General features: G+C 38.0%; 1 protein-coding gene across 1 annotated transcript in view; it reads right to left on the reverse strand.

Annotated features, from left to right (window-relative positions):
• Positions 1–14,586, reverse strand: part of LOC306911567 (transmembrane protein 132C) — a 104,854-nt gene that overhangs the window by 26,217 nt on the left and 64,051 nt on the right. The window contains exon 4 of the mRNA XM_079487036.1: positions 259–445. Within this exon, the coding sequence (XP_079343162.1) occupies positions 259–445 (187 nt within the window). The remainder of the gene's footprint in view (positions 1–258; positions 446–14,586) is intronic.

A 14,586-nucleotide genomic window follows, 5' to 3' on the forward strand; every position in this document is an offset into this window, starting at 1 on the left:
ATTTATCTTTTCTAAGAACGGACTATCCTGCAGCAAACGAAAGCACAAACAAAGCTGTGGAGATCAATAAATCACGTAAAGGCTTGTTGAGATAATAAAAGACATACTAAAGTGAGCATGTATCTCTATGGGAGATAAGAGGAGCGTTTGAGCACTGTCTGAGTGGCTACTTAGAGATAGAAACTACTGTATGAGATGAACAATTGCTTTTACTGTGTTGCATTGGAGCGTCGATGAGTTTATGAGGACTAAACTCACCATAGCCAATGGCACGATGCCCCCAAGGTCATGCGGTGCCAGGCGGATGAGGGTTTGAATCTCCTCTGAGAGGGTTCGGGAGATGGGGTACTCGATCTGCCAGGTCACAGAGCGACTGCCCAGAGTATCCAATAGCCCGTTTACTTCCAAATCCACCTGGAGGACCTTCTGGAACCCTGCTTCCAACCTAACATAGGAATCAAAGAGAATTCTTTAGGAATAAAGTAAAATATTTCACAAAAAACTAAAATAAGGTTATTTTGGATTGAAACGTAATTGTGAAAGCTGTGTAAATGGATACAATTTTATTTAGCTTGGTATGGCAGTCCAAATTCAAAATATTGGCGAGGGTTTTACCCGACCCTCCTCCTCCTTAGACTCGACTCAGGAGTTGCCAGACACTTACAGGAGTGTAATAGTCAGGTCCGTGTCGTCCGTGTCAGAGCTGGGGGTGCAGCCTGGGGAGGAGTCGGCGTGAGGAAAGCATTATTTTCCCCTTCATTGGAAGTGCATGGCGTTAGCCAGTATGGTCTACATAAAATCACTTTTTCCGTTCAACAGAGCAAGATAAATAGAAAAACCGAGTCGTATTGGGTGGGAGACTATGTGACTGAAGAAAAGACCCACGGAATGGCCTGGATGTGTCATTTCGCGAATTTTCTTGTACCAGATTGAGTCTCCAGCTAGGTGACAACTGTATATCAGTATCCCAGGATCATTCAACAGTCTATATTTTAAACCCATGTTCATTAAAGCTATGATATAAAAGACTAACATGTTAAATTAATACATTTTATGCACAGTTTTGACTAGCATGCAACAGTTTCTCCACATAGAAGTCCATTATAGGGAAACAGCTTAAGGTGGCTCAAGGCAGCGATAAACTTAGAAAACTGAATTTTCTATTATCATGTTGATGTTTGATATCAGTGGTAAAGAAATGTATTTAATTATTTGGTTATACATGGTCATTGTTTTTGTTTTAAGCCACGAAGCTGGTTTCTTATAATGGACGTCAATGGGAGGACAAAAGTATGTGTGAGGGTTATTTTAATCAAATAGCAGTTCAGTATAGCAATTAAGAACCATATACTGTAAGCATTAATATTTGTCCTTGGACACTTTAAATCATTTATGATTTAGCGTTCTTATGATTACTGTATAACTACAAAACTAACTCTATGAAAGAGTGTGAGATAATAACTAGTCGCACAAACTCGGGGTAAATTTACCAAATCATTTAATTAATAAGTGTTTTTCACTTTAAACGTAATAGCATCAAGTATATCTGATAATTTATAGGTTTGCAGTGGTTTTGTTGTTTGCAAATATAACTCAATCAGCAGCTTTCAGTGGTTGCATCCTCCGGAGGTCGTATTTGAGGGCCATATTGCTGTCTCGTTTAAATGACTGTAATAAATTTTTTTATATTACTCCTAAGTTGTAAAATAATATAGTAATTTTTTTGCAATGTAAGAGTACCGGAAAGGGCGGAATCTGCTCTGACCCAGATTGTTTGTTTCCTTGTAATATGCAGTGATTGTCTCCAACTGGCAACCGAACTGTAGAAATACAATAGTGGGTAAATCGTCAGTGGGCGGGGTCACACGGACCAAAACAAAAAAAGACATTCTGACACTAACTGGTTAGAGCATTGTTTTTATATATATGAACTTAGCATGTTTCCTATATTTCTGAGGACATATTAGAGTATTTTGATTTAATACACTAAAATTATTACCTACAGCTCCTTTAAATGTGATGATTTTATAAATGATTTTTTAGGCAGTGCCTGAGGATGTATTTCAGTGTTTGATTTGCTTTTTCATTGCGGTTACATTTTGTGTTTGTTGGTATATGGGTACCGTCCAGTGCACGCTGCCATTGGATGAAGGGCCAGTCACGCAACCAACTATTGGCCCTTTAGTTTTACTACACCTAGTGCGTGTTGCGGATGCAGGATGCAATGTACGTGCGCATGTGTATGTGTTAGTTTACTCTCATTATTTCCGATCAACAAAAAAACACTCAGCAGCATCAAAACAAACAGAAAGAAAAAGAAAGAAAGAAAAAGCTATTTACTTTCGGTCCATCGCCACAGCATTTTCAGAAAATATTTCCAAAGCAAAGCATAACATTGTCTCCACTGATTTAAATGCAAACAAAACTGAAATACAATGAATAAAACCAAAACCATTTGATTCACAGAAGTCTGGGTTTGATCAGCCTGGCTGCTTCAGCCTCAGAATACTTAGTTAAAACAAAACAGCATATGAAAAATTCCTATTAACAAAAAGCAACTGAAAATATTGAACTGCGATTGAATTCACATCTGGTAACATGACAGAAAACTATATTCTTTTCTCGGAAGTGCCTTACCAGAATCAAAATATGATATGATGTAAACTGTTGTCCTTAAAGAACTCTCACATCAGAAAGATTCGCAATAAATCCCAATATTTTCAATGCTTTATTACTTCTTTGTTTAATTAAACATGGAAAATAAATTTTGTTCGAGATTACCACATTTATTTTGTAGATTTATTTAAAGTAGCCTAATCTGAAAATATTAAATCATTTTTAGAAGGTATTAGAGCTTGTTGGTTAACAGCCTATCGACCTTCCTATCTCTTGGTAAATCTTATTGAGATGCAAGCATAACTTTGCCCTATTCTGTCATGATTCTGCCTAATCTTGTCTTGGTTTTCTGGTCTAGGGGCAGAATCATGACAGACCCACGTGTTTTATGTGGAGAGAAACATATTATGGTCAATCAGGACATAATATGTGTTCTCTCCAGTCTCGTCATTGGCCCCGCCCCTCTCGTTCCTAGTATTGCTTTCCTCCTGTGTCTCATTACCCACACCTGCCCATTGTTATCTCCTTTGTTAGTTTTCCTATAAGATGCCCTCATGTCTATTGTCTTGTGCTGGTTCGTTGTACTTGTTACCCTGTCATTGAAGCCTTGTCCTGTAAGGATACCTAAGTTTATGCTAGTCTTTGTGAGTGTTCGTTTTAGTCCTGGTATTTTGTAGTTAGTGTTCTTGTCAAGTGTGTTTAGTTCTTATCAGTTTAGTTAGTCCGTGTCCTGATTGTTATTATTTATCTTGTCTTGTTTTACCCCCTTGTGGGTTTTTGTTTTGTGTTTATTTAATATTAAAGTCCTTGTTAACCCCTTCATCATCCGTGTCTGCCTGCACTTGGGTTCTCCTCTGTGATTCACAACATATTCACCATGAAGTGAATGATTGACTATGAAATTTATGAAATTCAATTTAGCTGCTTTATCAAGGTAACATTCCATTGTCATAGCTGTTAAGATACAGAAATACTAAAAAACTGCATTTCCCTAATAAAACCCCTTGTGTGCGAGTCCTCAAAATCACAAGACGTTCTAATAACTTTCATCAAACAATCTCTGGGTTCTGATTTCACTGTCATGGAAACAGTGACGGCAGGATATCTTCAATAAGAAAATCTAAGAAGATCATATCAGTTTTCACACCCGTTCTTATCTGTGATTTTACATAATAAAACGACTGAACTGTCAATCTCTGCCAGATTCCGCATGCTGTAAATTAATTTGATTTCAAGAGACATTATCTGCAAGGAGCGGAGTGAAACCGAGGACAGGAAATGTGTTTTTAAGAACAAAAAAGCGCAACTAATCCAAGGGTAGCAATGTCACATTAGCGTAATTAACTTGATACTCCATTGAAATATCATTATTCTTACCATCATGGTTCTTAGAAATTCAATACAGATGCAAAAACGAAGCCTTTATGTAAAAAGTTAAATGTTAATCAAACTAGCAACACATTAAAAACAATAAGAAAGCTGTTAACCGAACAGTGCCGGCACCCATTCATAGTATGGACACAGAACCAATGCAAGTGAATGGGTGTCGGTTACCAACATTCTTCCAAATATATTTTTTGTGTTCTGCAGCAGAAAATAAAGTCATACAGGTTTGAAATGACAAGAGGGTGAGGAAATGATGACAGAACCCCTTTAAGTGTTTCTTAAGTAAACAGCATTGTGTTATCATCTTTGGCCGGTAGATATTGGTTAACCTTATACGATTTAAAGTAAGAGTCATTTTGTTTTGCTAATGGACCTAGTGCATTGACAGACAGCTAAAAAGCTCTGGTCTTCTGGGAGAAACATAGCTGACACTTTTGATGCCTTTAACAACAAATACATTACCTTGGCCAATACTGACTTTTCCAGAACCATACTAAGAGCCCTCTTAGCTTAAACAGTTTAATGAGGTCATTGTCAGTTCTCTCATCCATCGCCTAAAGAATCAGACCTGCAAAGCCCTTAAGGCTTGAATTGTAGGGTCAGGGTGTGTCCAGGAGAGGGAGTCCTGCTGTATGTCTTCATCAACATGGAATATTCCTGAAAAACGCTAACACTGGTTTATTTCAAGACTTTATTTTACACAGACTTGTTTAATGTACATGCACTGAATCCATTACTATACTATACTGGAAATCTGCATTCGACAATGCTCTGCCATGCAACAGAGGTTATGTATTTTCAAACCACAAAAGAGTGCTTTGTGAAAAGAGGACTGTAAAGCGAGACGTCTCAGTGAGAGTTCTCGTGTGAAGTCTTTGAGAGTCGAGACATGTATTCAAGTGCTCAACTTTTGTATGAATGGATTGTTATGTCAAAACGTATCAAAATGCAGAGAAAGCCAAAAGAGCGTTGAGATAGACTCGCACATACATTCCACCGTAAACGTCGGAGGGAGTGATATTCTGCTGAAATGCACAGCTCTCATGAAAAAGGGCTCCTGCAGGTGGAGAATTAATATTTAAAGTGGACTAGGTGAGATTCCAATCTTTCAAAAGCGTTCTTCGACAGAATAATCCATAATAGAGGTTTTTCACAAAAACAACGAGTTTAGCTCATTTCACACACCATGTGTAAAGCGGCAAGAATGAAAGGGTGGGATAAAACAGGGTAGAGAAAATAGAAATGGCTTGTGTTGTGGAGACTCTAGGGTGGATATATTCATGCACAGTGGTGATCTGCTTAGCACTGACAACAATGATACATCAGACGAACAGAATCAATTTGACTACAAAGACACTGTGGTTGGCACCTCGCGGCTTGGGGAAATAAAAGCCAAGGACCGGGAGGTAATGCCGGCTGGCGCGTCAGCTTTGAATAAAGCTGTAGAGGAATTTCATTTCAGAGGTTGCGGAGGACCCAGTGAAACAGCCGTGCCACAGGCAAGCCCTTCCCCTCCTGCTGGAGGATTTGCCAGTCGTCTCTTCCACAATGAGGACCCCCAACCAGCTAAGCATGAAACTCAATCACAGTGCTGGCATGGGGGCTCTGACCTGCATCATGCTCACTAAGGACGTTTATGTTATAAAGACGGAGTTCAGAGAGTCAGAATAAAGGAGAAAATGATGAGAGACATCAGAGACGTTCAGTCCACACACACCCATGTAAATAACTATCGTAAGAGTTAAAAGCCTATTTGATTTTGCTGAGGGAAACGTTAGAATAACAGCCTACAAGCCTACGATAAATTATTGTAATAAACTAGTTGCCAAAGTTTCCATAAAGAAGATAACTTCATAAATCTAGTTCAAGTTCAATGTATTCATATAGCACATATACAACAGCTTCTTGGATGACCAAAGTGCTTCACAGAGGGAAAAAGCTGAATATCTTTAAATTATCACAAAACACACATGAAACATACCATAAAATAAGTCACTCAAATAACTAGGCAATAAAAGCAATAGAAAACAAGTATGTTCTTAAAAGTGATTTAAAAACATACAGAGAAGGGGCCAATCTTATCTCTAGAGGCAGGGCGTTCCAAAGTCTAGGCCCTGCGACTGCAAAGGCACGTTCCCCTCGACAATTTTGTCTGATGTGGGGGACTACCACCAGAGCCTGTTCGCCAGAGCCAAGGGTTCTAGATGGAATGTAAGGATGTAGCAAGTCAGAGAGGTAGTCAAAGGAGGTAAACAGGAGCTAAATTGTGCAGAGATTTACAAACAAAAAGGAGAATCTTGTAATCTATTCTATGATGGATAGGCAACCAATGGAGTGATCTGTGAATTGGAGTAATATGATGATGTTCACAGCACTTCTTAAGAAAACTGCCGGCGGGTAATCTTAAATATAAGATGACTAGGAAAGCAAAGAACAAAAAAATTCAAAGTTCCAGTTATAAACTATTCAACATGTTTTATTTAATGTTATTGTGGTGTCATAATAATATGCATTCAGACAACATATTTGTTAAATGGATGCTTTACCCAAAATGAAAATTCTGTCATGATTTACTGATGATCCAAAGATATATGGAAGAATGTTAGCAACTGAGATTTCTGGGGCACCATTGAATGAAAACAAGTGTATTTTGTTTGTCTAAACACAAAAGAAGATATTTAGGACAACAAACAGTTCTGGGGCACCCTTGACTACCATTTTTAACCTAGAAATCTCATTGCTAACATTCTTCTAAATATCTTTCTAAGTGTTTAAGAGAACAAAGAAATGTATACAGCTTACAATGAGTCTGAGCGGCCGCTCACACGCTCTGCTTCAGATGGAACATTGCCCTCCGTCAATTTGCAATCGCGTTTCTCCGTGCATTCGCGATGAGCTTCCAAAGGTTGGGGTTCCGCGCCCCACCTGCAGTGCCTCTGCGTCCCCCCCCCCGGTTGAGAACCACTGGAGTAGACTACCCATTAAAAGTCATTTATTGTAAGTCAATGGATTCACTCTGGAGTCAATTGAAGGGATAGACTAAATTGATCATGATACTGGTATTTCCCACCGTTCCACTTTAAGAGTATACTTTGTATACTTATGGCTATCTGTGTTTCTGTAAGAGCGAGAATTACCCATAGCTCAATTCTATTTTATGGATGAGTGAAACCAAGAGTATCTATTTTTGTGTGCAGATGGGTTAGTCAATAACAGATGACAAGTACCATAGAATTATCTCCAGAATCTTTATGATCTCAGTCTCCAATATATTTTTCTTTAATCCATAACAGCAATCCACATCTGTAAGAGAAGCAGAAAATTCTGACAAGCAAACAAGCGCAGAGCACATGCAGTTCAAGACCTCTACTGCTTTACTATTCTGTGAATCCAGACATTTATATTATTAATAAAAATATACACACTTATATTACAAAAACAAGATCAAAATCCTTGAAAAAGGAAATTAAACAAGATATTGTTTGGTTATTTAAATGTGCCCCATCAGCAAGTTAAACAATTTAGGAAAAATCTCTACTCTGGAGCCTCTAAGGGGGACGCTAAATTGGCTCATTTTGGCTTAGAGCTAAAAAGCTACACAATAACATACAATTAAGATATTCAATTTGCCTTGGTTTCTATTGCAGGTTTCTATCTCTGACTTTTAATCACCCAGAATGTGCATATGTCACCATAGCGTCTACCTGCATGAGCTAACAATACATATTCCATCAGGAGAAACCTTCAATATGTAAAGAATAAACAGCATCTATCACAAAATACAAGAAAGTGCCACATTGAGTGTTTACAGTTTTCTCATGGACCTTCAGGCACTGATGTAATATTAATGGCACTTGCTTGGTGCATCTCCCACAGGAACTTAAGATGAGGAGCGTATGTGGAAGCTGAGGAAAACTGTTGCCTCCAGCTGAACATCATTTAAATCCATTTGCCAGATATCATCACACTTTCCCACTCAGTTATGAGTTATGTTATCAGCAACGCAGATGGTGAAGTAAAATGTACAGGTAAATAAACTAAATGATCTCAACCAAACCTTGGTACAGATAGGACCACCAAATCCTGTGTGTTCCAGGCTCATCTTTAAAGTATGGATAAACAGTGTATGTGTTTAAAATAAATAAATAAAAACATCAAAATTGATTAAACCAGTCTGACAGGCTTTCTACATTGAACATGACGGCTTGAGTATGTCTGCACAGGAAGCATTTTAGGATTGCAACAGAATCTGAAGCTGAATATTAAAATATGTAATATCTGTATTTCCACAAGTGTATTGACTTGAATTAGAAGAGCAGAAACTAGAAACTTGACACGTTGGCTTTTATATAATGGTTGGAAAAATGTAGCAGAATAAAATTCAATAACAAGTCATGCACATATGCGGTAGGCTATTTAGTTTGAATGCGCATACGCTTTTAACATTTGACTTTGAAGCTCAACAATAAATAAAGATCACTGTCAACTTCTAAAACCATCAACACACACAGACCAACGATCAATCCGGCCAGGCTTGCAGCTTGGAGACCGGCTAACATGGTTTAGGGTGGTTTAATCTGTTTAGTTTTTAGCAGGGTTGTGAAAGTCCCAAACCCTCCAAAATTCCACTTAAAAATGGTTAAATAAAGCAGACATGATTTAATGAGTCTGAACACTTAAAACGCTCTTGAAGAACGATGCCAGCACATGGATGTGCATTTGTTTCCAGACTGCCTCATTGATGAATACTAAAACTGAAGCAATTCAGCACGCATCACATCTGTAGCCCTCGTGGGCATAGCAGAATATACAATAAGTGAAAACATGGCAATATGACGAAAAATTTTCATTATGCTACGGCGAATATGAAGAGCGGTCATTACGCCAACTGATTCATACTCCGCATGAGACACTATAATTACGCATTCAAATGTGCGCTCACATGGGATACACGTACGTGTTAAGCACACATGCATCAGGTACGCTAATGCCTGCATACTCTCGAGACCCTCGCGCTAATGTTCCTCCGGAGCACTTCATTTGATTTAACTTGATTCATTTTCTTGCCATATGTTTCCTATTTTTCCGCCATTAACTTCCATCCTTCTGGTCATGAAACATGATATTATTCGGTTCATCCAAAGTGAGGGAGGAATCCAAATGACTGGAGCTCTGTTTTGAGACTGATGAACTTCCAATCACTCACTCGCTATCAGAACAAGCAGTCAATCGCTAATTGGAAGCTCCCATCCGTAATACACTCAGTCTAATTAAAAGAACCAGATCTAATTATAAAACATGTTGTACTGCTATCTCCCCAAACTGGTTGCCCCCCGTATGAGTCATTACAAGGGCCGTTTCCGCACACAAGGATGCCGCGCTCCATATGCAGGCTGGCCTGTGGGCACTGCTTTTATTGCTACCTAAATCTAAGTCTATAGCAGTGATGTTTTATCGGAGGCATAAGTAAACCGGCTGGGAAAATATTCAACAGGACAAAAATCTAACAAATATTATTATTATTATAGATGAAATATAAGATCAAGGGTGTCATTTAAAAGTAACACTGTCTAACAGTAACAGCAGTGAAAATGGTTTCAGGCGGAGACTGTATCTCTTTTACCTCTCTTGGGGTCATCCTTTTGACGTCTTGCTCCTGCATTTTCACTCATGAAACAGCAAATACAGGCATAAGTGCCGTCAGCACTCTTAAGTGGACAATGATTTCACAAAATATTTGACCTGAAATATGACCTGAATAATTTTAAGAAGTGGAAATAGATGAATCTATGTACAATGATATCACCACATCATGTCCAAATTTAAATGAATCTAAAATACTCTCTCAAAGATACTCTGTTCAGTTCCATTAAAGATAGAAAAGACGATTGAAGTAAACTAGTCTTGCATTCTTATTGGTGAAGCATTAGAAACATGGTTAACAATGCTTGATCCCATCTTGATGCGACTTGGTTTTCATAACATGCATGTTAGTATGCGCAGTGCAATAATTGTAGTAAAAGAAAATTTATAAAAACACACACATACATGCATATATTTTAGACAAATATAATACATATAAACATTTATATAATTTTAATTATAACTATATACATGTAAATATGTATATATGTGTTTATAAATACATAATTTAATGCATCTAATGCACAGTGCACAGACGTTTATTCTTGATATGATAAATCGCGATGAATCGGTTGTCAGCCCTAAAATAAATGTATATTGGATTAAATAAACGAAAAAAAGTACAGGACATAAATTCAAGTATAAGACAACTAACTGGCTCTTACGGCTTATCATTTGCCAAAGCTAAATTCATACAGCACAAGGTCCCTGAATGCTAGTTTTCATTGACTGCTTTCATTAATAACCTGCTGTAATGTTATCAAATGTATTACAAAATCACATACGTAATTACATACTATATTTTACTGATTTATCAGAAAGTGACGTATAAGGCAGGGAAATAACATCGAAAAAAGGTATGGCAGTGACCTTTTGTCCCCTAGCTATCGATTACACTAAAGTGTGCAATGAGGCCTGACATGGATCACTCAGGCCAACATTAATTTGATTTAGTACTTCATTAGTAAAATATTAGGCTGAACCAATATTGATCAACTTTGGACTGTGCATATCTTACACCCCGTCTCCTGAATGCAACCCAAGTTGGTTTTCTTCTGCTTTAGGGCATTTGCTAAGGACTCCGCTTGCTTTTATTTTTAGCAATTTATTTGTCTCCTAATATTGGACGCACTCCAGCACCAAATCCCAACTGACCCTGTATGCTAAACACATCCACTGTAACAAGATGTTTCCAAATGCCACACGAGACACCTTTAATGTCATTTTGTCGTTTGAGGTCTCCATCAGGAGAGCATTTTGACCCACGGCACGGCGCAGAAGACACATGCGCACGCACACACTCACGGTGTAACTACTGCTGATTAATGCTCCCATGCAAAGTCAAATGTAATTTGGGCATGTGTCTTGTAACATATGCAGATTTCTGCAGCACAGCCAAACCACAACACCATATTCATAGGCTCATACAAATTTGTACGTAAGAGCCGAACCGCTCGTACAGTTTTACCAAAATTGATGGATTGTTCTCCGGGTATGCTAATCGTGGCCGGAGGCATTTTTATGGAAAGCAACACCCCATACGGGCTGGAGGGTGTGTTCCTTTTCTCTCCTCCGAGAAGAAAAAGACAGTCAATAAAATATCTATGGTTAACAGAACCCCCAGCGCAAAAAAGAAAGACGTTTTAACATATTACAGCATGCATGTTTTATTACGAAAACGAGCTCACGCTGGCAACAAGAATCACGCAAGGCCATGTTTATTTTTAGGAGCCGCGAAAAGTGAACATCAAAAAACGTTTCTCTCATATTTCAGTGCAAACATCATAACTATAATAGCGTACAACATCTTTTCAAGCAACTGGTGAAGAGGAATATTGCAAGGGTGGAAGAATTAGCATAAACGCACACCCACGACTTTGCCTTTGGGTATGGTGTCCTCTACAGTTTAAGGGAAGAGCCCTACTATAATTTACACAAATCCACCAACATGACATTCAATCAATGACAGGGCTTAAAGCACAAAGCCACAGGCCTCACATCCAAGACAGTAAATTAGTCTTAAATCAAACATGCCCCCAAGAGCAATTCAGGCCAAGCCACAACCACTGCATCTTGGAGATGAAGAAATTTTAATGGGCAGTTTGAGCCAACGTCAGCAGAATCTTGTGTTGGGTCATAATCTGGGCAATTATCTGTATAATGGAATGCTGAAAATGCATGTTTATTTGTTTATTGGTTTTTGTGTACAGATATATTAGAATCCAGGTGTTTTCTAGGAGGCAGGAAAATATCTTTTACAGTAAAGAATGACTAAAAAATAAACATGACAAAATTGCCCTTCCAAATAACATTCTTAACCAATCCTGAAATTGTATAAATTTACTGTACAATATTTATTTATGCATTTGACAGAAGCTTTTGTCCAAAGTAACTTACAGTACATTTCCTTATATTATACATTTGTATCTGAGTATGTGCAATCTCTGGGTTTGAACCCATGATCTTGGCGTAGCTAACGCCATGCTCTAACCACTGAGCTACATGAAAGCGTTATACAGTTATTCACCATCAAAGTGTCAAACTGGTGTAAATACGTAAACTAAATCATGTAAAAACGTAAACTGAAGAGTTTGCAACTCAATCACTCAACAACTCAACATGAACACAGAGAAAGATATTTGGAAGAATGCTTGTGACCAAACAGTTCTTGGCACCATTGACAATGGCAGTCAAAAGTTCCCAGAACGGTTTGCTTTTCTACATTCTTCAAAATATCTTCTATTGTGTTCAACAGAACAAATAATTTACAAAGCAGTTGTTCCTACTATGGTACTCAATGGTGGCCAGGAACTGTTTGGTTACAAGCATTCTTCCAAATATCTTTCTCTGTTCTCGTCAGAACAAAGAAATGTATACAGATTTGGAACAACTCGAGGGTGAGTAAATGATGCTGTTCCTTTAATGTCTCAATCAAAATCACAATGCTTGTTATATAAATATTTATATTTGTAATAGTCCCAAGTAAGGTAAGCCATATGTACAAATCTAATAGAACTGAAACATGAATTTATATTTGATTATAAAACACAAATCCAGAGAGAAAACTTTTCTTCCTCAATGCAGAAGATCACCATAGGCCCTTGGTCAAGTTTATCTCTCAGCCGATATTATTAGATTTTTCATGCCTGGATATCCCTCCACGCACATAATGCACTAATTTGTTATGTATTTACATATTAATTCTTTGTTATCTGTCTACTGCCCCTGCGTTCCGTAATCATACGTGCGTTATTTATGGCCTTAGCTACGCGCACACTAATGCTGATATGACAAGCTCTCATCCCCAATAAAAAGGGGGATTTGTATAGCACGGCAACCCGCGTGCGTTCACTGGACGGATTTAAAGCATCGATCACACGTTATTTAATTTGCGCGAGTGGCATATGAATCTTAAATGCCTACCGTGGCCTTGAGCGGTTATGCAATCATAAACGAGCCATAACGGTCGGCGGGCACATGGTTGTGTGGAATGAATTAAAAACGGGGGAAAATATATTTACAGGCTCCTTCATCATTAATGATAAACATTGGCCCTCCCGCACCCTGACTAAACAGCACGCTTTAAATCTCTTACTATGATTTATATCGGCTCCTCTGCCCCACCCCCAAACTCCACAAACCCTGATCGATACAATAGATAATGCTGAGTTTTCTGGTGTCCAGTTATACTTTATACAGAGATTTCCAGATCTGAAATATATATCTTCTGCGTGTTCTCAATCCAGCCTGTATGCCCCTCCCCAGTTTAATAGGGCAGAGAAACACAGGGGTTGGTCGCTGCTTTGCCAACCGAGAGCCTGGAGACAGTAAAGACGGTTGTCAGTGAGGCTGGGCTGGCCTGATGTGATAAGACGTAGTGTACAAATCCAGGGTGGCAATTTAATCCCAATCATCCTGCAGCACTTCATATCGCTAACACAAAGTAGAAGTGCCGCGGTCTCTGTATTCTAACGTACCCGCAGATACAGAGAAAGACACCAGCGGGAGTCAGAAATAATGCCCTGTTCTTAAAGGGCATTCAACTTCAGATGAGGACTTGGTGTTGAATGTCAACAGTGAGGATTCTTCACTAATAGAAGACTACATATGGTACAGTACATACTACCGTGGTGTTAATACGAGAGGTGTAGGTTCAGGTATTTTTATGCACAAACGTATCCACTGGTTAAAATTGTTCATCTCTTTTACTGATACTTACATTTGTTTAAGCTTGCTAAGCGTTGATACATCTGGCCACGTTACCTAACATATACGATATCAAATGACAGATATGATGTCACAGACATGCTTTATCTTCTTTTGTCTAGTCTCGTTTTACATTTTAGTTTTGATATATTGTGACGTTGCTTTTGCATTGATGCCAGACTAATTATTTCAATTGTTATGAATCATTTCATTTGTTGGTTTGCGTCCAGCAAGCTACAAACAGAAAAAGATGGTAATAAAATCAGATGATGGTATTTTACAAGATTATGCAGAAATAGTTATAGCCACAATTTAATATATAACATATCATTTTTAAATGTTCTTTTAATATATACTGTTATTAATATACTGTTTTTCATACTATTATATAAGATATTTGTCTCATACAGGACTAATTAATCATTTACTTATTAACAGTCATGTCATGTAGTAGGCTTGCTGGCTGGACTGGGGAAATCAGATATTCTTTTGTAATATACTCCGTTCATGTCGCAAAATTTAAAAAAAGATTTCTGTGATTCAATTGACATATCATTATTTAATAGATAATACCAGCATAAAATGTTTACTTTTTTGAGACCCGGCCCTGTTTACAGTACATAATTTACTATATATCAGAGTTGCACCGACATATCGACCAATAATCAGTATAGGTCAATAAATGCCATTTCTCACACTATCGGGCGATTGTTTAAAAGCAGACCATGACTAGGG

Source organism: Barbatula barbatula (assembly GCF_947034865.1).
Source record: "Barbatula barbatula genome assembly, chromosome: 22".
Lineage (NCBI taxonomy): Eukaryota > Metazoa > Chordata > Actinopteri > Cypriniformes > Nemacheilidae > Barbatula > Barbatula barbatula.